The sequence below is a fragment of the Schistocerca nitens genome, chromosome 6, assembly GCF_023898315.1.
Source record: "Schistocerca nitens isolate TAMUIC-IGC-003100 chromosome 6, iqSchNite1.1, whole genome shotgun sequence".
Taxonomy (NCBI): Eukaryota; Metazoa; Arthropoda; class Insecta; order Orthoptera; family Acrididae; genus Schistocerca; species Schistocerca nitens.
In genome coordinates, this window is record NC_064619.1 from 367896163 (window position 1) to 367920496 (window position 24334).

General features: G+C 44.0%; 1 protein-coding gene across 1 annotated transcript in view; it reads right to left on the minus strand.

The window, feature by feature from the left end:
• Positions 1-4380: 4380 nt before the first annotated feature.
• The window catches only part of LOC126263365 (uncharacterized), a 269682-nt gene continuing 249728 nt past the window's right edge, over positions 4381-24334 (minus strand). Inside the window, exons 5-7 of the mRNA XM_049960457.1 lie at positions 13847-13972; positions 8520-8670; positions 4381-6512 (exon numbers count right to left, since the gene is read on the minus strand). Of these exons, the coding sequence (XP_049816414.1) occupies positions 4381-6512; positions 8520-8670; positions 13847-13972 (2409 nt within the window). The remainder of the gene's footprint in view (positions 6513-8519; positions 8671-13846; positions 13973-24334) is intronic.

Here is a 24334-nt window from a genome sequence, read left to right on the forward strand (position 1 = left end):
AAGGAGATAGGGAGGGTGTTTTTAATTTCTCACTATCGCTACTGGGATATTTCTGCCTCCTGAATTTTTTGATTGGGTCTTTCAGTTTTCATACTTTGTTGTGATTGTTGAAGATATTGGGAGGGGAGATAAGGAGGAGTCGGTTGTTAATTTCTCACCAGCACAATTGAGGTATTCCCACCATCTTGATTTTTTTATTTCTTTCATTTCTTATACTGCACTATGATTGGATAATGGGGGAAGAAGAGAGGGGAGAGGGAGTGGTTGGGGGGGGGAGGGAGGGGAAAGGGTGTGTAGCTTGTCTCTAATAAGGATGGTAATGTCACTGACAAGATTGCCCCCCCCCCCCCCCCCCCCCCCATATGTAGACAACCTGCTAAAGCTCTTGAACTTTTCAAGGTAATTTTGGTCCACTGAATTCTTACATCTGTGTCCTTACACCCATTCAGTCTGCAGTCTCTATTAGATATTTAGGCATTGTGCAGTGCTCAATTTGAGAAATAACCTATAACCTATAACAGCTTACCTGTCTCTTTTTCCAGGGCGAATCGGCGAACGTCATTTGAAATGCTCATACTCGAACTGGTTTTCTAAGGAGTATAAAGGTTCTCTCAGAGCATCTATTCTATTCTGTCAGAAAGTGACCCTGCTGGGCGGCAATTCTCTGGTAGTGTACATATCAGAAAGTGGAAGTCCATATTAGATAAAATAATCAATCGAACGTTACACATTCTCCACCATAATCTACAATGATTACTAGTACTGTTTATTTTATTATTGCTCCACCAACAATTGAGTATGCAGTTAACATTTATTTTCAAGGAATTTAACCACACATTACAGCTCTTTCCTTTAAATTGTTTAGTATATTTTGAATCTCACAAAATGCTCTTGCGAAGGTTTCTCTCGAAGAATAAACTCTACTGAATCTATAGATCTTCTCACCACATACGTTGCAATACGAATCGATTTTTCTGTCGTTAATGGTGTATTATAGTGGTTGCGAAAATTCATTAACCTGTAGTGGATAGAAGTAGTGAAAATAAAACACTCATACTATAAAAAAATCAGTTTTATTAAACGCATTCTGTACAATATTCAAATTTTTGGCAATCGAGGAACCAATCCTTTTTTCTATATGTAAGAGAAGCAATATTTTAAAAATATTGCTACACTAGTCACAGACATGACGGTACTACTTAGCAGCTAATCACACATCAGAGTTTGTTGGTTCACTTGAAGCAAACTGTGTATATGCTATAGTTTTCGAAGTACATTAAGGTCTCAATTCGACTTGACACTAGCAGATGAATTACTTAATTAATATTTCGAACATGTGTTTTCTGCTTCCAAGAGCACAGAGTATATTTAAAACATTGAGAAAGATGACCAAAAGAGAAACGTGCTTGGTGTGGCAAAATACTGTTCCCGCTGCAAACTGGGGCATCATATACGAATATAGCTGTACACTCAGACATTACATCAGTTAGGAAGTGAAATATAGACTTGATGACTCGTTCGAAATCTCCTTCTTGAAAGCTGTTTCACGCCAGAAAAAGACTCCAAGATGGCATTTAATTAGTGGTAATTTTTGCGGGTTAAGAGAGAACAGAGATCCTTTATATGTAATTTCTGAACGAATTTCACCATTTAAGTCGTGACAGAGATTCTGTATTTGTAATTTCGAAATGAATTTCTTACGTTTACGTTACGGGCTCAAGATGGTTTATTTTCAGTTTCTGGGACCGCTGTTTTTGTTACACTCGAAATTACAAGATACAGCTACCAAGAGCATAAAATATATTTTGATTGTAAAAATAAGGCTATAAAAACGATTGGTACTGATGGTATCAAATGTAATTGTATTTTCAACACCGATTGTTATTACCTCTAATTAAACGTTGCTGAAATGAAATGGCATGTGAGAAATATTCACCACATTTTTGTCGAGGAATATACGCAATAATTTTTAGAAATAAATCGGCAACGAGAAGCGTATGAATTCATAACAAATCACTGTAGGAATAGTACAAAACAAACGTAGGTAATCTTATTAATGCGTTAAGATGTGAACTGGATTTTCTAAGCATATAAATGATACAGAATGTTAGTCATCTTCACTTTCTTACTGTGAGAGGTAAAAGTAAGTTGTACATGTCAACAGTTGCTATACATAGCTTACGTTAACGTAAAAACTAATTACATTATTATGGTCCTGGTTGAAGGGAAGATGATATGGACCAGCCTGAAAGGAAGGCTGTACACTGGCTCATTACAGTTAATCGAACGTGATAATGGGATGGTAAAGTGGGTCGTTGTACAAACTAACGTGTAATGTTGGGAAATGAATATGAAGACTAGTGACACTGTTTGTAAACAAAGGTGATGTATATGAATAGCGCTAACGTAACTTCTGAAGAGAAGTAATAAAGGATAACTCTGCACGATGCTTAAGGTCTCACGAAGACGAACCATTGTCAAAAAGTTTCGTCCTCTTATCTTGGCAAGAACATATAATGCAGTGGAATAGATAAGAGCAACTTTTGTAAATGAAAAATAGATTTCCCATACGGAACAAATACTAAGGTCATTCCGAAACTAACGCATCCTGCTTTTTGTGTTGACTTGAGTGGCCAAGCCATGTTATGAGTACGACAGTTCTAATTTTTTAATCTGCCTGCTAACGTTCTTTTCGTTTCGTTGCTCTGCGACAGTTGGCGGAAGCAGAGAAGCGTTCCAGAGCGGTAGCTGCCATCGAGGTGCATATAAAACAGATGTATCGTTGAATTCCTCGCGCCGAGAAAATTGCGCCAATTTAAATATGCAGGCGCTTGCTAAAGGTGTGTGGACACGATACAGTAGACGTTAGTAACGTGCGGCGGTGGCTACTGCGTTTCTATAGTGGTGGAAAGGGTGTGCTCTGGTCGACTCTGTTCAGTTGCCATACTTCATCACAAGCAGCGTTTCGATTAGCTCATCGCTGATGAGCGGCGAATCACTAACAAGGAATTGTGTATATAGATGAATGTCGACTATAATACCTGAGACAATATCTTACAACATCAGCTGTCACAAAGTTTGTATGAGCTGGACCTTGCAGATTCTTTTTTTTAAAAAAAGAAAACAGAAACATCGAATCGAAAGGTCCCGAGTTCGAGTCTCGGTCGGGCACACAGTTTTAATCTGCCAGGAAGTTTCGTTTCACCTGTATTTACTCGTTTATTTTTAGATCACTGCCGTTTCATGGCACTAAAGGCCACATCTTCAGGTGAACAGTGTTAGTTTTAGTTATATGTTCACCTGAAGATGTGGCTTTTAGTGCCATGAAACCGGCAGTGATCTAAACATAAACGAGTAAATACAGCTGAAGCGGTTTATTAATACCCAAGATGAAGACGGAAAACAAATAAAAAGTTTTTGTATGATATAATTACGAATTAACAATGTTAGGATTTTTTCAACTTATAATATGAAACTTTGCCTCTTACGAAATTTCATGATTCTAGGTCAACTGAAAGTACACTATAGGTCTTGATTAGTTAGTTTGCAAGTGTCAAAATATGTGTCGTAAATGGTTGTACCTTTTGACTGCATTGACTTAGTAGCTTAAATTTTTCACACCGCCAAGGGATCGTAGACCTTAGCATTTGACATACATTTCAAAATGATACCTCTACCCGTTTCTGAGAAAAAGTTCAGATGGACAGAAGGTGATCTTATAAGAGCTCCGTTTTTAACGATTGATATTCGGAACCCGAAAAACGACCTTATATCTCTGAAATCCTTCTCTGTTGCGCTGTATTATTGTTCTTTGCATAGCTGCCGTAGTTTCCATGAAAATAAATGGAAGGTATTAGTTTTGGAATGAGCCTCGTAGTAATTGCTATTAGCCGCGCGGGGTAGCCGCGCGGTCTATGGCGCTTCGTCACGGTTCGCGCCGCTCCTCAGGTCGGAGGTTCGAGTCCTCCCTCGGGTATGGGGGTGTGTGTTGTCTTTATCGTAAGTTAGTTTAGGCTAGATTCAGTAGTGTGTAAGTCTAGGGACCGATGACCTCAGCAGTTTAATCCCACAGAACCATACCACTAATTTCCAATTTCCAGTTGCTGTTATCACTGTATGGTGACAGTCTTGGGAATCTTTCTTCAAATTTGCTTGGCAAAACGCATAAGGAAGGACGATAAAAACTGAAATGTATTACCGACGGCAAGAATCTGTTATTTGGGCGGATAACAGCAACTTTGTTAGAAAAGGTCACTAGGTGCTCTTTAAGACAAGACAGAGAGTGCCTCAAACGAGGGAGAGTTGGAGGTGAAGGAGATAAGCGGATGAAAGAAAAATAGAAAAGCGCACGAATAAAAGCGAATCGAAAGAAAGCAGCCGTTATCGCCTCGACGAATCCAACAGACCAGCGGCGACGGCAGCCTCGAACTCCTGGCGTCCTTCGGGAGTGTCGAAGCTGAAGGAGATGGACGGCACCAGTAGGGGAGGCTGGTCGACGTCGGGCGACGGTTGGGCCGGACGGCCGGCCACGGGTTCGCCGTACAGCGATTCCGGCTCCGGCACGACGACGCGCAGGCCGCCCGCATGGCGGAACGGCGACGGCGTCGACGGTCGCGGCTCCTCGCTGCTGGCCGCTTCCACCCCGGGACGCCCCAGGTCCGTGGACAACGACGGCACCACCTCCACCGACACCTGTGCTCGCTGCACCAGATCCACCTGTTGCGGGGTACCCGCCAGGCCGTAGCTTCCCTGCTGCACGACGGCGCCGGGCTGCGAGTTACCGGACACCACACCTCCGGCAAGCGATTCGCTCGTCAGACTTTCAGTAGGCGCGTAAGAGGCACCGACAGGCGACAGGGACGCACTGACTGGGGATGACAGTATTTGTACAGACACTTTTCCTTGCTGTTTCGAAGTCGCTGACTGCTCTGAGAGGGCAAAATATGCTGATGTAGCAGGTGACTGGGTACGGCTTCCGTCCTGAATTGTAAGACTCGTTGATTGTACTGGTGACAATGACAGCTCCGGTAACGCGTCGCCCTGCTGGTTGGAGAGTTGGTTGTAAGCAGAAGGGGATGAGGATGGAGAAATTATGGTACTGCTGCTATCGGTCAGCGGTTTAGATATAGAGACCACGGAAGGGCTACGAGAGAGACTTTGTCCTGGTATGGAGGATGAGTACTTGCTAGAAAGTTTCTCTCCGTACCTGAATCTAGACAGTGCTGAGGGTAAACTATTCGGTCCAGATGTATCCTGCAGCGAGGGCGAGAATTTGAGCTCTGACGCTACAGGCAAAGGTGGAAGCTGGTCCGTCTGTGGCGACGAGCTAGGCGAGGATATAGGCACCGAGTGTTCGGCGTAGATCAACGTAGCGGGGGTCGTCACGGGCTGCTCGTTGCTCCCAGAGAAAGCTGCAGATGTCGCTTCTAGCGAAAATGGAGACGGCGATGAGGATACGAAATTAGCAGGTAGAAGAAGGTCGCTGACGGATGGCGATGGCCGGAATGACACGAAGCGGTTTAGTGGAGATACTCTGTCACGGCCTAGTATAGCAAGTGGTGGCGGCAAGGGACTCGAATACTGTTTCGGAGCTGCCGTCGACTGTGTCGCGCCGTTGATCGCCAGTAAATCAGTCAGAACAGTAGATGGCTCCCCGCGTGTGATAGGCGCCACATTGAATACTGTATCGCTAACTGTAGGAGTGCTGTCTACGATTCCAGTCCCAGTTGTACCAGACCCTGAGAAGTATTTTGATAAAGGTGAAGCTGGAGATGAAGACAGTTGCAAATCACGCAAGATAGTATCACTGGCTGTCGTCGGCTTTGCCGAGAGTACTACACGTCCACTGTCTACGGTTTCGCCTCTAGCTGTTCCAGTCTCTGTATAGTATACTGCTGCAGGGGGAGCTGGAGTTGAAGACAGCAGTATATCACCCAGTCTCTGCGCGGGAGAGGAAATGTGTAATTCTTGTAGGGATTCTGGAGATTCGTTAGATAAGGGGTATGGTGTAGAAGAGACGACAGTCTGTGTGAATCCTGGTGCCCCGCCAGAAACTGTGGTCAGCGCCAGAGGAGGAACCGTTGCTGTGTAAAAGCCCGGTGCTGGGGTGGATGATGGTACAAATGTTTCCACAGTGACGGCGTTCGTAACTGGCAGTGGGCTCGGTGTGGACGAAACGAGTGCCACGTCCCCAGATGAGCTCACTGAGAACGCTGTAGACGGCGGGTAAGCAGTGTAGTCCTGCATGGGGCGTGGTGATTCTGACGGAACTGGGCTCGGTGTCGAAGAGACGGAATTGTCTGGCTGTGGAGAGGCGGTACTAGAGCCTGATTCCGACAGCGGTGATGGCCCCTCTGTCAGAGTCACAGGGCGCGGCGTGGTGGACGTCGATACAGGTCCAAACGAAAGGGCAGGGGCACCAACCTTCTGCGGAACGGTTGCGCTCAGTCTCACGGTACTGCCCGCACTGCTTCCGGGTGTCGGGATGATCACTTCGGCGCCACGAGCCGCACCTGGAAACAAAAGCGCTTCGTAAAGATGTTGCCAACCCCAGGACACAGCTCGCTAATGACGTGTAACACTGCCCCTGGTCTTTTTAAACGCCTCATTTCGGCGAGGAAGGAATAATTTTTTCATGTATTGCTCGGGTATTTCTTCGTTCCAACATTCTATTAGGCCATTTCCTCCTCCCTCTATCTCTGTCCATCTCTCCTCCCCCTCTTTCTACCCACATACTCCTCCCCCTCTCCCTATCCATCCCTCCTGCCTCTGCGTACCTCCTCCTTCCCACCATCTCTATCTCCTCTTCGTCCCACTTTTAAGGTTCTCATATGTTTTCTGCTACTTTTTGTAGAGATGAAAACTCATTTATAATACTTGTTTGTTCTTTTTATTCCTGGACAAGATTTTGGAGGAATTTTAAAGTTATGTTTGTAGTTTCTTTGTAATGAAAAAATTTTGTAATTGTTAGAGTCTTCCTGTGTTGTGCAGTCTCTTTGTCAATAATCAAAGTCTGATTTATCAAAAAACGATTTTCCTTAGAGTGAAACCCACATCCATGATTCCTCACGAAATCCTTGCCTTTGAAGGACGCTGGCCATCGAGGACCACGTACTGGGTTCTGTTACTAAGTCTTCGAGCCACTCACTCATTTGGGAACCTAAACCGTATGCTCGGACGTTCGTCAACAGTGCAGTGGGGTACCATGTAAAATGATTTCTGGAAATCGATGAATATGGAATCTGCCTGTTGCCTTCCATAGTGTGAGAAAAGGGCAAGCTGAGGTTCGCACGAGTGATGTTTTCTAAATCCGTGCTGATTTGTTGTCAGGAACTTTTCTGTCTCAAGGAAATTTATTATATTCAAACTCAGAATGTGTTCAAGAATTCTGCACGATGTCGGTGTTAAGGGTATTGCTCTGTAATTATGCGGGTCAGTTCTTTTACCGTTTTTAAATGTAGAAGTGAACTGCACTTTTTTCCAGTCGCTTCCGACTTTTCACTGGGCGAGAAATTCGCGATAAATGAAACTAAGTAAGGGGCCAAGCCTCCACAGTTTTCTGTAAAGCAGAAATGGGATTGCATCCGGGCCTGACGACTTATTTGTTTTTGATTCTTTCAGTTGCTTCTGTACGCCACATATACCAATTTCTATGTCCTCATTGCGGTAGTCTCTACGACAGGCAAACGACGATATGTTTGTACGATCTTCCTGCGTGAATGATTTCTTAAACGTGAAATTTGAAACTTCAGCTTTCCTTTCGCCACTCCAGACTTGTCGACGAGTAACTGGGTAGAAGCCTTCGACCCGATTAGTGATTTTACATATGGCCAGAATTATCTCGGGTCTCGGCAGGTTTTTTTCGCTAATGCATGACCGTGGGAGTTGTTGCAAGCTTCGCACACTGATCTCCTTACAGACACACGAATTTCTACTAACTTCTGTATGGCAAATTTGCGCGTTCTTTTATGAACTGAAAGTGAACAATCTCTGTTTCCTCAACATTTTCCGAATCTGATTATTAAACCACACAACGTCTTTTCCATCCTTAATCCACTTACTCGGCACATACGTGTCCAGAGCGCGATTTACGGTCAGTTCAAATTTCACCCATAATCTCTCTACGTCCTTGATAATGAAGCTAAGTGACGTAAATTCATTGTCTACGTGGGATTCTAAGAACTACTTGTCTGCTTTTTCTAGCATGAACACTCTCCTGGCCTTCTTGACGGATTTATTGACTTACGTAACCACACACATGCTGGTAGACTTTACTCCTTCTTAGACGAAGCATAACACGTGCTTCGCAAACAACAACCAACATTCAAATGTGATATCAGAATGATTAACCTACTGCGTAATGTTTCCTTGTATAAATAATGTAGATGGCGTTACTGTTACTTACTTCGAAGGTTGCACTGAAATGCTGATCATCTGCATTTCTAAACTAGTGCCAAATTGACGGAGTTGAATGTCGTCTTATTGGTGTTGGCAGCAGTGTACGTAATAAGGCAGCTTACCTGGAGGCAAATATCCATCAGCGTGGCTGAAGCTACTGGAGAAGGCCTTCAGCTTGATCACCGGAGGCGGCGCATCCAGCTTCTGGAGGCTTGGGTCACTTTCCAGCGGCGGCTCCAGACCCGTCGCCAGCACCAGACTTCCTTCTTTGTCCTATGCCAAAGAAAGTTTTTTCTTACGCAAACAACACCAAACAATATCGGTCACTGAACCACTGAAACGAAGATCGGCTTCAAGAAAAGGATATACTAGAAATCGAAAACCGTTACAACTGTCGAAATAGTGATCAGACGATATAACAAACACTGTATTAAATTAAGAATTTTATTCACTCTGACATCTTACACAGGAGGATGAACTTTTAGACACAATTTAGTATATTGGAATAGACGTTAGAGAAAAATGACTCCATAGTTTCAGACCAGTCAGTTCTACAGTACATCAAATCGAGCAAAATTTACCAAATAATCTTACGTCGGAAACGCACTCGTGAGGAGATACGGCCATAAAACGATAACCAATCAGCGACGAACTCGCAGAATTATGTGCATTGAAACTAAATTACCCAGCTAAAATTTCTTATGTTATAGAGCACACTTATTAATTGAATTAACTGAACAGTCAAAGCTATGTAAACTTTAAATTACTAACAATAGCTGCCATTAATTTGCTGAGATAACAAGCTGTGCGTCAAAAATAGCTGTGCAGCAAGATAGTCGAAGAGAAGAAGTTCGACAAACGTGTGCCCCATTATACCAAATGTAAGGAAATACGTAACTCAAGTTTGGTTCTTGTGTTTAACTGTACGCTTGAAGCTCATCAGTCTCTGTTCTGCTGTTATAGCTATCAGACAACTTCCTCGTAAACATACTGAGACATTCACAATGTATACGGTAGCCGAAAAAGTGGATATCGTTTATGGCGAATATCACCAAACTATTAGAGCTCGGTGTGGTTTTATGCTAAAGAGTGTCCAGATCGTGCTAAGCAGTCACGATCTGTTCAAAAATGGTTCAAATGGCTCTGAGCACTATGAGACTTAGCATCTGAGGTCATCAGTCCCCTAGCCGCGCGGGATTTGCCGAGCGGTCTCAGGCGTGCAGTCATGGACTGTGCGGTTGGTCCCGGCGGAGGTTCGAGTCCTCCCTCGGGCATGGGTGTGTGTGTTTGTCCTTAGGATAATTTAAGTAGTGTGTAAACTTAGGGACTGATGACTTTAGCAGTTAAGTCCCAGCCGGCCGTAGTGGCCGTGCGGTTCTAGGCGCTACAGTCTGGAACCGAGCGACCGCTACGTCGCAGGTTCGAATCGTGCCTCGGGCATGGATGTGTGTGATGTCCTTAGGTTAGTTAGGTTTAATTAGTTCTAAGTTCTAGGCGACTGATGACCTCAGAAGTTAAGTCGCATAGTGCTGAGAGCCATTTTTTGAACCAGTTAAGTCCCATAAGATTTCACACACATTTGAACATCAGTCTCCTAGAATTTAGAACTACTTAAATCTAACTAACCTAAGGACATCACACACATCCATGCCCGAGGCAGGATTCGAACCTGCGACCATAGCAGTCGCGCGGTTCCGGACTGAAGCGCCTACAACCTCTCGGCCACCACGGCCGGCAGTCACGATCTGTCTTTGCAAATATTATAACTGAGCTACTCAAGCGTGACTTACGATCCACCCTGACAGATTTACTTCCACCAACACCTCAGTCCTATTTTCTTGAGTACCTCATTTGACAGATCAGTTGCCCGCGAAAGTGTCCCGAGTTCGGGTCTCGGTCCGGCACACAGTTCCAATCTGCCAGGAAGTTTCATATCAGCGCACACCCCGCTGTAGAGTGAAAATTCTTTCTGGAAACATCCCCCAGGCCGTGGCTAAGCCATGTTTCTGAGAAATACTTCCTTCCAGTAGTGCTAGTCTTGCAAGTTCCGCAAGAGAGCTTCTGTGAAGTTTGGAGAGTAGGAGGTGAGGTACTCACTGAAGTTAAGCTGTGAGGCTCAAATGGTTCAAATGGCTCTAAGCACTATGGGACTTACATCAGTCCCCTAGACTTAGAACTACTTAAACCTAACTAACCTAAGGACATCACACACATCCATGCCCATGCCCGATGTAGGGTTCGAACCTGCGACCGTAGCAGCAGCGCTGTTCCGGACTGAAGCGCCTAGAACCGCTCGGCCTCAACGGCTGGCTAAGCTGTGAGGAAGCGTCAGGAGACGTGCTGGGTTAGCTCAGTTGATAGAGCACTTATCTGCAAAAGGTAAAGGTCCTAACTTCGAGTCTCAGTCCAGCACATAGTTTAAATCCGCCAGGAAGTTTCATATCAGCGTACACTCCCCTGCAGAGAAAAAATTTCATTCTGGAAACATATGTATAGTGTTATGTTGCTCAGAAGTGTACCTTTCTCTGTTAACTCATAAATAAACCATCGCATGTTTCCACAAGGTAATGACCTGCCAATAAGATGTTTACGACACCATTGTGTATGGTTGTTAGGTGCCGAAACAGATTACTGGTTATAGACACAAAATGGTAACTGATTTTGTATTGGTTTCCTATCAGCAATTCATCTTTAAAACAGGTGAATCAATGAATTTGAGAAATAATCTACCATTCTTAATCAAATGAATCAACAAGTACGCTAATGTGACCTTTATTAATAACATAAACTAAGTTTCACTATTTGTCGGCAATCCAGAGCGCCTTGTGACAATGTAAACAGTTTACAAGTATCTCAAGGCACTCTAAGGGAAACTTGATTTTTCGTGGTTCGCCGTGTAACCTATCTCAACAATCAGCATTACGTTTTTTTGTGTAGTTTACAAGATTATTTTTGTGGGAAAAATTTCGCTGTTGTATCGGTTGTTTCTGAGAAAAGTCTTACGCGGTAAAAGCAGAGTTCTACAAAAATATAATTAGTGTACTGGTACCTTCTCTAGAGGAAGGTACAAAGTGAAATGGTGCCTATTATGGTTAACGAGACGTCTTTTCCAACGACATCATTTTATTCACCATTTCACTACCAACACCGACACCCAAGTGTAATAACTTGCTACTTAACTTGGAAATATGAACAGGGGCGGCTTCTGAGGTGGTGTCGCTGTGCCGCGACACCACTAGTATAAAAAAGAAAGGAAGAGAAATCTATGCAAACTGCGCTTAAAATATTGTTCGGAGTATGTATTTTATGATTTGAAGAGGCGCGTTTTGCCGTGCTCGTTCTCGCGGTAGTTTTCTGAAGCTTGGAGCCAACTGCAGATTGGCACCGTCTGTTCTAAACGCTGTGTGAAAGGCTCCGCCGTTGGTTTCTACACGCTTATTATGGCCGCCAGAGAGCAGTTAAGTGCAGGACCTATTGAAGCTCGATCTGCCATCTAGCGATCACGCTAGAATACATCGGTGCTCAGATTTCCTGTAATCCAGTTTTACAATCCCTAAACGCTAATTAATGCTTAAATAAATCAAATACAGAAATACTACACTTAAATATTGTTATAAATAGCTTTATGTAATTTGATTATAATTATGCCCTTACATTTTGTAACTAAGAGGCACTATTTCAATATTGGTATATTTCACAACAGGAGGACCACTGCAACAGAACTAAAATGGTAACGTATTCACCACCTGTTGAGCATCTGTTTTCCAAACAAAGGTGTAATATTTCTGTGTATACTCGTAACGTTCGTGTAACACAGTTTTCTTTACAAACACATTGTAGTTATTGCGAGGTCAGGTAATTGACCGTATACAGCTGTCTGCACAGTGTTATCTGCAAGGGAAAATTAAGTTGACTGTGAAAATAGCAAACATGAACAAGGTAAATGAGTTATTATAAACGTCATTCAGCGACAGGACTCTCAGATAAAAACACTAGGTAGGCCACTCTCGAATCTGAATCTGTAGCAGAAAACAAAAAATCAATGCCGTAAGTTCACTCCTGAAATTTACCAAAAGAAGAAATGGATTTTTGAGTGTGAAGAAGCAACGCTGTTTTTTGTTTTGCTTTTGTTTCATTTGGGGGAGATATTCATTGGTCTAAGACCCGATATTGGACATATATGGTCTAAAACGAAAGTACATGAAATGTCAAAGCGACACATGAATAATGCGCTTAGTCTTTCGTTTCTAGTCAAAACCAACATTCAGCAGAAATTAGATTCGCAATATAGACAAAAAATTGACAGCCGCAACAAACGTGTAGAAAAGTATAGATGTATATGGAATTTAACTGTAAACTGTACTCGGTTCTGTGGTGCTTTGGAACTGGCTCTCCGGGGCCACGCTGAATCTGATGCCTCCCAAAATAAGGGGGTTTTTCGCGAGCTAATTCAGTTCAGCGCGGAACTGGATAAAGCTCTTCAAGTTCGTCTCATTCTAGCGTCAGTGTTCAAAGGCATTTCTAAGACTGTTCAGGACGAACTACTGCAATGCATGTTGGAAGTGTACTGTGATGCAGTTCGTAAAAAAATAAAATGTGCTAATTACGTTGCAATAATCGGGGATGAAAGCACAGATATGTCTTGCAAATTTCAATTGATTATTGTTTTGCGTTATATTGTTGAGGGAAAATGTGTTGAAAGAATTTGGAGCTTTGTTAATCCAGAAAGTCAGAATGCTCTTACTATGGCTGAGAGTATTCTGAAAGAAATTGAACCATTAATTGGCGATGATCGAACAAAACTAATAGTTCAGAGTTACGATGGTGGCAAGTTGAACAGGGTTCAGAAATTAACTAAAGACAAATATCCAAATGCAAACTACATCCATTGCTATGCGCTTGAGTTCAAAATTATGTCTGCGGTAGCCTCTGTTTATGGCAAAGCCCGCATCTTTTTTGCACACCTTTCAGGTAACTCTTCTTTCTTTTCTAACTCGCCATTGAGATCAAAAGTGTTGCACAGCATTATTCAAAAAAGCTTGCCCCGTGTGTGTGACGAGATGGAATTACCATTCGCGAGTAGTAAAAGATGTTTCTGAAAACAGGGTAAAATCTTATTACTGTTATGGAATTCAATGAAACAAGTGAGAGCATACAACTAACTTCTACTATTGAAAGAGATGGTTCATACAAACAAAGACTGCAAGATAACGAATTCATTTTCTGGCTATCATTTTTCTATAATATAAGGCCTCATGCATACGTACTTTTTAATCAGCTTCAGAAGAAACTGATCACAGCAACGCAAGACAACTAGAACTTTGGAGCGGTAGTGCCAAACATCAGAGATGACGTTGGCTCCATCCTTAACGAGATTAGTTTCGAAAAAGACGAAACGATGCCTGCCAAGAAGCGAAAATGAACACACGGCGGAACCGAGAAGCGTTACCTCAGCTGCAGAAGTGTCCTGTGCTGGGGGAGGGAAGTCGGAGGCTGCGGCCTCGGTGGTGGCGCGGCTCGACGGCGCCGCGGGTGTGCTCAGCTTGGCCAGGGGGCGGCCGACCAGCCGCTCGGCCTGCGCAGAAAAACATTCTGTAACTCTAGGGAATTAACATCGCAACTGCCCGTGTAGCTTGTCAACTCGAAGATCTAGCAGCCTTCCAGTGGTTACAGAAACACTAGTTAAAGCGAGCTATGTTTCTAGCTTGCGAATGACTAATGAAGGTAAAACGTCTGAAGTTGAGTTTGTACTTACGTAACACGTAGTTTCGAGCACAAAACGTCTCTGTGACAAAATACAGGGTGTATCAAAAAGAATCACCCGATTTCCAAAAATCGTAACTACACTACTAGCCATTAATGTTGCTACACCAAGAAGAAATGTAGATGATAAACTGGTATTCATTGGACAAATATAGTATACTAGAACGGACATGTGATTACATTTTCACGCAATTTGGGTGCATAGATCCCGAGAAATCAGTACCCAAAACAACCACCTCTGGCCGTAATAACGGCCTTGATACGCCTGGGCATTGAGTCAAACAGAGCTTGGATGGCGTGTACAGGTACAGCTGCCCATGCAGCTTTAACACGATACCACATTTCATCAAGAGTAGTGACTAGCGTATTGTGACGAGCCAGTTGCTCGGCCGCCATTGACCAGGTGTTTTCAATTGGTGAGCGATCTGAAAAATGTGCTGGCCAGGGCAGCTGCCGAACATTTTCTGTGTCCAGAAAGGTCCGTACAGGACCTGCAACATGCGGTCGTGCATTATCCTGCTGAAATGTAGGGTTTCGCAAGGATCGAATCAAGGTTAGAGCCAAGGGTCGTAACACATCTGAAATGTAACGTCCACTGTTCAAAGTGCCGTCAATGCGAACAAAAGATGGCCGAGACGTGTAACCCCATACCATCACGCCGGGTGATACGCCAGTATGGCGATGACGAATACACGCTTCCAATGTGCGTTCACCGCGATATCGGCAACCACGGATGCGACCATCATGATGCTGTAAACAGAACCTGGATTCATCCGAAAAAATGACGTTTTGTCATTCGTGCTCCAGGTTCGTCTTTAAGTACACCATCGCAGACGCTCCTGTCTGTGATGCAGCGTCAAGGGTAACCGCAGCCTGGTCTCCGAGCTGATAGTCCATGCTGCTGCAAACGTCGTCGAATTGTTCGTGTAGATGGTTATTGTCTTGCAAACGTCCCCAACTCTTGACTCAGGGATCGAGACATGGCTGCACGATCCGTTACAGCCATGCGGATAAGATGCCTGTCATCTCGACTGCTAGTGATACGAGGCCGTTGGGATCCAGCACGGCGTTCCGTATTACCCTGCTGAACCGCTTCAGTTCTTTTAAAATGGTGTCGGGATAACAGAAAGCGTTTAGTGGTCTACGTTTTTCGCAGTGCGGGTCAGTAATAACTGTTCAGCGTGACTTTCCTACTAGGTACGGCGTGGTTCCTCCTACAGCACAGAGCATTAGACGATGGCACGAACAATTCCGAGGAACAGATTGTTTGTATAAAGCCAAATCGCTTGCCCGTCCTCGAGCGTCTGACACAGACGATGGACGCATCCGCCACAATTTCAGAAGGAGTCCGTAGAAATCCGTTCGCCGTGCAGCTCGACGGCCCAACATGCCGACGATGTCCGTCTGGCATGTGATGCGTCGACGTTCACACACGAAACCGTATAAAATTCAGCTACTGCAAGCTCTTCGTGAAGGTGACAAACAACAACGTGTGGAGTTCTGTAATTTCGTTCTTAGCAAGACTGAGGACGACAGTTTTCTTCCACGCATAGTGTTTGGTGAGGAGGCAACATTCCATTTAAAAGGAAAGGTTAAGCGTCATATTGTGAGAATATGGGTTACGGAACAACCACGTGAGGTTGTACAACATGAGAGGGACGGTCCAAAATGTAATGTGTTTAGTGCAGTTTCACGGGAAAAGATGTATGGTCCATTTTTCTTTGCCAAGGACACTGTTACAGGAAGCACATATCTCGATGTGCTTCAGAATTTTCTTTCCCCACTGTTGAAGACAGATTCGAACGACTTCGTTTACCAACTAGATGGGGCACCGCCACACTGCATCTGGAAACGCGAATTTTTAATTGAAAGGACTACTGAGCGATGGATCGGTCGCATTGAAAGAGATGATTCAGCCTCACATTACTGGCCTCCATGGTTACCGGGACCGAGCGAGGTGGCGCAGTGGTTAGACCCTGGACTCGCATTCGGGAGGACGACGGTTCAATCCCGCGTCCGGCCATCCTGATTTAGGTTTTCCGTGATTTCCCTAAATCGCTCCAGGCAAATGCCGGGATGGTTCCTTTCAAAGGGCACGGCCGACTTCCTTTCCCGTCCTTCCCTAATCCGATGAGAGCGATGACCTCGCTGTCTGGTCTCTTTCCCCAAACAACCCAACCTCATGGTTACCGGACCTGACTGTATGTGATTATTTCTTGTGCGGGTTTATAAACGACTGTTTACGTGCCACCATTACTAACATCAATGAATGAAGTGAGACATTGCATAACAGCAGCTGAGGAAGCTGTAACTCAAGACATGCTAGCTGCAGTGTGGGAACAATTTGAATGCCGCATTGACATGTGCCGTGCATCTCAAGGGGGCATATTAAACACCTATGAAAAGGTATGTAAAAAACTTTTGAGTTTCCCGCTCATAAAAATTCATTGTATATGTTTATTAGTTTCGGAAATATAGATGAGCCACATCGGATGACTCTTTTTGATACACCCTGTATATAAAAATTACTCTTTCTACAATCAAACAATGGAAACTCCAGGTAGGAATATCAACAATGCAGGAGAAGACAGAGCGCTACTTACCATAAAGAAGACGTCAAATTGCAGACAGGCACAATTGAAAGACACTCAAATATAGCTTTCGGCCACAGCCTTCGTCAATAAAAGAAACATACACACACCGTTCACATATACATACAAGCAAGCACACCACATGCACGCACGATCGGCAATTCCACCCTCTCGGGCCGGAATGCTACTCTAGAAAGGTTGTTAGAATGTGTGGGAGGAGCTATATTTGTGGTGGTAAAAAAATAACAAACGTACTCCGACTTGCAACAGTTGCAAAGATTTGTTTGCAAGCAACAAAAAATATGTGTGAATTCCTAAGGGAACAACTGCTAAGGTCATCGATCCCTGGGCTTACACACTGCTTAAACTAACTTACACTAACTTATGCTGAGAACAACACACACACACCCATGCCCGAGGGAGGACTCGAACCTCCGCACAATCCGTGACATGGCGCCTCAAATCGCGCGGCCACTCGCGCACTTTCGCAAGCAACACAGCCACATTATTGTGATTCGTTATGACTGTAAGACTTCTCCAGAGGAACAAAGTGTGTGATTCTTGGTAAGTGTTCACGATATTTTTTTTTCTTAATCGGACGTCTTGTTCTTTGTTATGACTACACACTATTTCCGTTTCTCCTCACTACACATTATTGTAAGACTTGATGTAATAAAGGCATATAATGGCACTGAAATCTGTAGCTATAACGATCTTATTTGTAGCTCAAAATCCCTTTTATAAATTCTACCAGGAAACTAAAAAAATTGTTAGTTAAATGGTATCTGATGTTAGGCGGCACTGAGTGCCGCACGCGCCCGCTGGCGTAATTATCGGCAGCACGCTTGCCGCAAGGCTAACCACGGCATTTACAGAAGAGCGCTCACAATGCTACTGAACGCTCAGTGGCTTTCGGAGAATGCGTGACGTAGGTGTGCAGAACAAGCCTAAACTCGACAAACCTTCGTTCGTGACTCCAAGGATGATTTCACCGATTAAGAAATACTTCTCACACATGAAGACAGAACCACATAACCTCATTACACAAAGTTTACAGAAAATCTAAACCATAAGCACAGTTATAATAATCAGTATCCTAAGTAATTACAAATATAACAAACCACGTTACCTTTAATTGTTACGTTTTGTGATTCATACAACGCTATAATCATTCAGCTTAATATCTCTCTTTAAACATCATATTACAAAAATTTCTCCAAATATGCTGCCTGCACTCCAGAGCAGGTCACCTTCCGTCCATTTCAAACCAAGTCTATTACCACGAAGTTGCTACCAGCACACATTGACTCTACTATGACAAAGTAAAGCTAACCTCTCTGACCAACATCTCTCGTTCCAAAACGTATAATCATAATGACAATGTTAGGGCGACATCACATGGCTTGAGAACATTTATCAAATTTACGAATTAACTCATCCTTACGGCCCATGGAATACTAAGAATTATCACAGTACATTGGACATCCACCTTTCACATTCAATAAAAATTATTTGGCCTGCCATAATAATGTGTAGCTTACTGTTTGATGTAGCCCTCGTACCTCTGCATCTTCTGAAGATACTGTCCTAAAGGATAACTACTATAATAGTTATGCATAGTTACATTTCTGTGAGTACCATTGATTGGCTCTGAGCACTATGGGACTTAACATCTGTGGTCATCAGTCCCCTAGAACTTAGAACTACTTAAACCTAACTAACCTAAGGACATCACACACATCCATGCCCGAGGCAGGATTCGAACCTGCGACCGTAGCAGTCGCGCGGTTCCGGACTGCGCGCCTAGAACCGCTAGACCACCGCGGCCGGCCCCATTGATTGGCTCAACTAATCTCTTCACAATAGCCATAGGCTGGTTCGAGGCAAGATATGGTCCAAGATTCTCTCTGCCGCATTATAGTTCAAAGTTACAAGTGTAAAATGTCTTGCTATCGCACAATGCGTACAACTTCAAACCATACTTGGCAGGTTTATTGGGCACGTACTGCACAAAACCGCAACGTCCATGAAAACGAACAAGCATTTAGTCTATGGTTGTGAACTCCCCTGGGTTGTAGTTATTTCTGTAGTTGTTACAAACTACGGTGTGGAGATCACGGACAGCAGCAAGTTTGTCGATTGCAAGTCTTTTTTTTTTTTTCTTTATTGAATTTCAATTCCCCCCGAAGGGGGCGGGCTGGCAGCAGCTTAGTATGCCGCTCTTCAGCCTACAGACTTTGTGAGAAAGATGAAGAGAATAATAATAAAAACAGGCGATAAAATCGGAGACTTAAAGAGTAACATGGCAAAAAGAAATCGTGGAACTTAAAACAAAGAACAGAGGGATGATGATGCTATTGAAAGTCGCTCTTTTCCCGTTGAAGTATCTTCAAACCTCAGTAACCAGAGCGAGAACAGAAAGCGCTTGTAGCTAAATGCTGCCCTGAGAGTATTCATTCCTCTGTCATTCGATGCCCACACCTCATACGTTTGTGTGTCCTCCTTTTTGTACAGCAATGAGAAACAGTGCTCCTAAGAGAGCATTATTTCGGAAGCAGAAGTATTTCCGCAGTCTCTGTCCCTCGCGTAATTCACATATGATCTCTTGTTATTGGGGTATCCACCACTATTAAAGCTCAGCACCGAGCAGTGGCGCGCTCCATTAGGCGCGGCCGAGAAACGCATCGTCGGAGAAACGCACCGTTGGGCGCATTTCTTCGTGCGCGGCCCGCTGCTAAAATCGCAGGCCGCCTTCGCGCGCGCTCGCTTCAAACCACAGCGATTGGCCTCCTATACTCACCAAATGGCCGCCCAGAATATACAGCGGCCCCTGCCGCCGGCTTCATTAATTATGGAGCCTTAGTTACAGCCGCTACTGACGTCTTCAAGCCAGTTCTCATCGTCCTATGTTCTACTCCACAATTAGGAAGGGCTAGCTACGGTGGACCTGCTGTTCGATGTCGATTTGGCTGCGTTCTGGACTTAGAATCCGATTGCTATACTGGAGCTTGGGCTTCAACGTCCACTAGGCTTAGTACGTCAACGGACTTTTGATTTCCGCCGGAATTCTGCATTTCACTTACACTTCCTGGACAATGGTATAACTAACATCATTTATATATTATTTCCATAAAGTGTTCGTCTACAGCTTGGCGCTTGGTAACAGAATTATTTTGTATCAGTGTTGTGTCAATAAATCGTAGAACGGTGATATATTCATTCCTCGTTATAACACGATTAAATGGCGAATGGCCAGCAACTATTTACAAGTACTCCTAACAAGGATTTCCAGCACGAGGCGCTCCAATTCGAAGACCCGTCATCAGATAAAGTTTTGAACTTAGCACAAAGCTTCGAAGTCACCCGAGCAGCAGGCAAGTAACTAGAGTCATGGATTGACATAGCAGTCTTTAATGTAAACATATCCGAGCCAGCAGTCAATGACCACAATAGTGGCGTTTTGGACATAGCAACAGTGTGGGCGGGACGCCGTAGCGTTAACCAACAGCGTCCTCTACACTGCTCGAGCCGATCGAACCGGTCTTGGCTACCGAAACGATTTCTGTCTTGTCCGAATTGTTTTAAAAAATATCGACGTGGAGACTGTCCTGACAGATGGACCTGTTCCCAACACTGTTCTTCCAACAGCCATTTAGCTTCTGTACGTCGTAAGTCCCGTCAGGCAATACAGGCTCCTGCTCAACAGATGGACGTTAATCTGGTAGCCACTATAGGTAGTCAAGAGACTTCCAATAACATTTTCGTAGGAGTGCAAATTGCAGAGAAACCAGTTCAGTTACAAGTAGTCAACGGCCCAGCCGCGAGCATTCTGAATTACAGTAACTATTTGAAACTTGCAAGAAACAAAGAGACATCTAATGGCATATAATAAACGTACCATTCCATTATGCAGTCAAGTCGAACTGCCAACGACATATCATAATGTCACCCACCACATTACCTTCTTAGTCATTACCAGTGATCCCGCTGAGAACTTGTTTGGACTGGACTCTTTTCAGAAATTTGTATTTTCCATAGACGATTCTGTGAATTTGATATCCGAAGATATTCCGTACTTGGACCTAGAGACACTTTGCCGGGATTATGAGGACATGTTCCCCACACATCACACTGAAACATAATGCACGGCCTCGGTACTTTCGAGCCCGCGCCATTCCGGTAGCTCTCAGAGACCAAGTAAAGGAAGAATTGGATAACTGCAATTGGAGTTCTGGAACCCTTCGATGAGTAGCTCTCTATCAATGGGCTGGAGATCTCGGCTGAGAAATCAGCAGCGTTCCCTTCTCCAAGTCGACGACAGCTCGCACTGAAGATCACATTACCTGTGGCAAGTACACCTTCCAAATAAAATCTCACGTTCGATTTCTGGGGATGATTTTTGACTCTCGGTTAAGCTGGGCGCCCCACATCCGATCCACCGTTACCAAGTGTGAAGAAGGTTTAAATGTAATCAGATCACTCACTCGTGTCTAGTGAGGAGCGCACCAGAGTGTTTTACTTGACATGTACCGAGGGATAATTCGATCTCGATTAGACTATGGCTGTCAATTCTACCACACTGCGTCAAAGAATCATCTCTCCAAATTAGATACTCTTCAATATAGAGCCACTCGTACCTGTCTTGGAGCCATGCGATCGACGCCCACCAACGCCCTTTTAATAGAAGCAGGGGAGATGCCCTTGAGCATTAGGCGCCAAATGTTATCGGACAAATTCTACATTCAAGGCATGGCCATTATGGACAGTTCCGTCTATCAAAGTAGAGACTGCATTTATCGACTGTGGATTGCATCCCACAGAAGGAATAAAGTGCCAGCCGTTTGTGCCAGCTTTGACACTTGGTCACCTGTCATACATTCTATACGACGTTCAGCGCATCTACCTGTTTTTGAACATGATCTTCAAATGCTCTGCTCCCAGATCTCAGTCCATTATTTAAGTACCACCTGGCTGGACAGTACTAATGTCAACGTTGGCTTCAATCGTTCAAGCACAATGGCCGGGTTTTCTCTGTGTATATACCGATGGCTCCAAAATTCCGCAAGAAGAGTGTACCGGATGCCCTCAGATCCAGATCCGCAAAACCTTCAAACTGCCTACGAGCACTTCTATTTTTACGGCGGAGACAGTGGCAGTTTTGGAAGCACTTAAGTTTGTCTGTAGCACTTCCTTCCCCAAGGTATTGATAGTATCTGACTCGCAAAGCGTTCTTAAAAACATGCAGTACAGTCGATGGAACAAAACAACCAACAGTTATATCTTGGATGTGATATCTGAATATATTCGCAGCAAACGCACGGGCCGGACGATCCATTTGTTGTGGGTACCTTCCCACTCTGGTATCCTCTATAATGATGAAGTTGATGCATTAGCCAAACAAGCGGCAACCTTAGGCACCGTCCTGGATTTGCACCTTCCTTATACAGACTACTTACGTGAAGTCAAGGATCACGCAAGACAACAATGGCAGGAAATGTGGAACGTTTCTCAACAGACAAAATGCGGTTATTACGCAGTGCTACAACCTCGGATTCCTTCACAGCCGTGGTTCATGAGGACACATCTGGACCGATCCACGGTTTCTACCATCATAAGACTCCGCTTCAATCATGCCTCTTTCCCACAACATCTACATCGGATCAACGTTTAGAGTTCACCAGCATGTGAGTGTGATCCTGAGTCGGAAGCTGAGGTCAATCACATCTTATTTAGGTGCCCCAAATTTGACCGTGAACGGTTGGTCTTTCTGAAGACATTGCTCAGTATGGGCTACCATCTTCCTCAATCAGCTTCTTCTCTTTTGTTTACTAAAGACGTTCGTCTATATAAAGTGATAGTTAACTTCATCAAGAGTACTGGTTACAAGCTGTAGGTTTTAATGGTGTACGTAAATTATAAATGTGTCTTGCTGATGAAGATATTTCAGAATTGGTGTGAATTGTAAGCCAAGACACTTTTAATTATTTTCCAATTCAATTCAATTTTTAAAACATTATGTACAAAACTGTAACAGTTAAGCTTTTTATTCTTGTAAATATGCATTTCTGTATTTGTTTATTCAATTATGTGTACATGGTCACTATGTGTTGCCGATGGCTAAATTGAGCACACACTCAAAGGCCAAATAAACAACACAAAAAAAACTTTTTCTTCTAGTCAGTAGGCTAAGCTATTAGTCATAGTGTGAAAGCCATCGGAGGAGATCCGCCTGTGAGGCGATTTTAAAGCGACTGTCAATGCTCAGTCAGAGATTGAGATATATAGCCTATTCCAAAGCCGGAAGAATTACTGTATAAATTAAAAGGTGGATTCTTCTTCTCTAGAACAGACCCAGCGTATGCATACCTCCAACTTCCCCTTGATGCAAATCTCAACAGTTTCTTACACCTAAAACGCCGCACAGGCTTTATCGTTTGAAACGCTTAATGTTTGGTATAGCAAGTGCCCCCGTAATGTTTCAAAAGTTTTTGGAACAATTATTACTCAAAGTGGATGGCTGCATTAACAATTTAGACGACCTTCGCAATATGAAATCTTTATACAGTGTCTTAAGGGACGTGGCCTAAAATGCACAAAAGAAAAATGTCGTTTTTTCCAGCCAGGGATTGAGTACCTTCGGTCACATCATTTCCAGCTGAGGCATTCGTCCACTCGATAAACATGTCCAAACCATAACCATACTTCCCAGGCCAACGACACTTAAGTAATTTCGTTCCTTTCTGCAGCTTATGCGCAGCAGAAACAGAAACCACCTCCTTGTGCCAGCAATGCAAAAACGGGGGCATTTCCAGTGGACACCAGATTGCGAGCGCGCCTTTTCAAAGGTTGAAATCCCAGTTGTAGATAGCCCCATGCCTCACACCTTTTGATCCAACAAAGCAGATAGTTATTGAAACGGACGCATCTGATACAGGCGTTGAAGTGGTCCTGGAACACAGGGAGGCGGATGGCTCTGAGCACTCTGTGGCCTATGCATCGAAAACATTGACTGACTCGCAACACAGGTACTCCCAAATAGAAAAAGAAGCGCTGACCACCATCTTCACAATAAAGAAATTCCACGTTTTTGTTTATGGCACGAAGTTTCATCTCGTCACAGATCATAAACCGCTGATCTCCTTATTCAATCCAGCAGCAAACATTCCAGACCGGACTGCTCACTACCTCCAACGCTACGCTTTATTTTTGGCGCGCTTCTAGTGTGAGATTCACTTCAGCAACACGAATGAGCATGCCAAAGCGGATGCCCTCTCCCGCCTTCCTTCCAGAGTTCGACAAAGAAGAAATTCTGTTTTCACATCCATGAAGAAGCAGAAGCCGCCATAAATTCTTTTCCCATTACCAGCTCGCGGTTCGCAGACGCAATCGGTAACGATGAGGTACTCCAATAAGTCCGAGGTGACATACTTCACGGATGGCCTGAACGACAACCTCCCATGGCTTCCACGGAATTCCGTCAGTTCTTTAATGCCCACCATCAGCTCATACTGACTGACGGAGTAATTCTACTCGTTTCCGACGGGAGACACCCCCAAGTAGTCGTCCCTTATTCTTTACGTCAG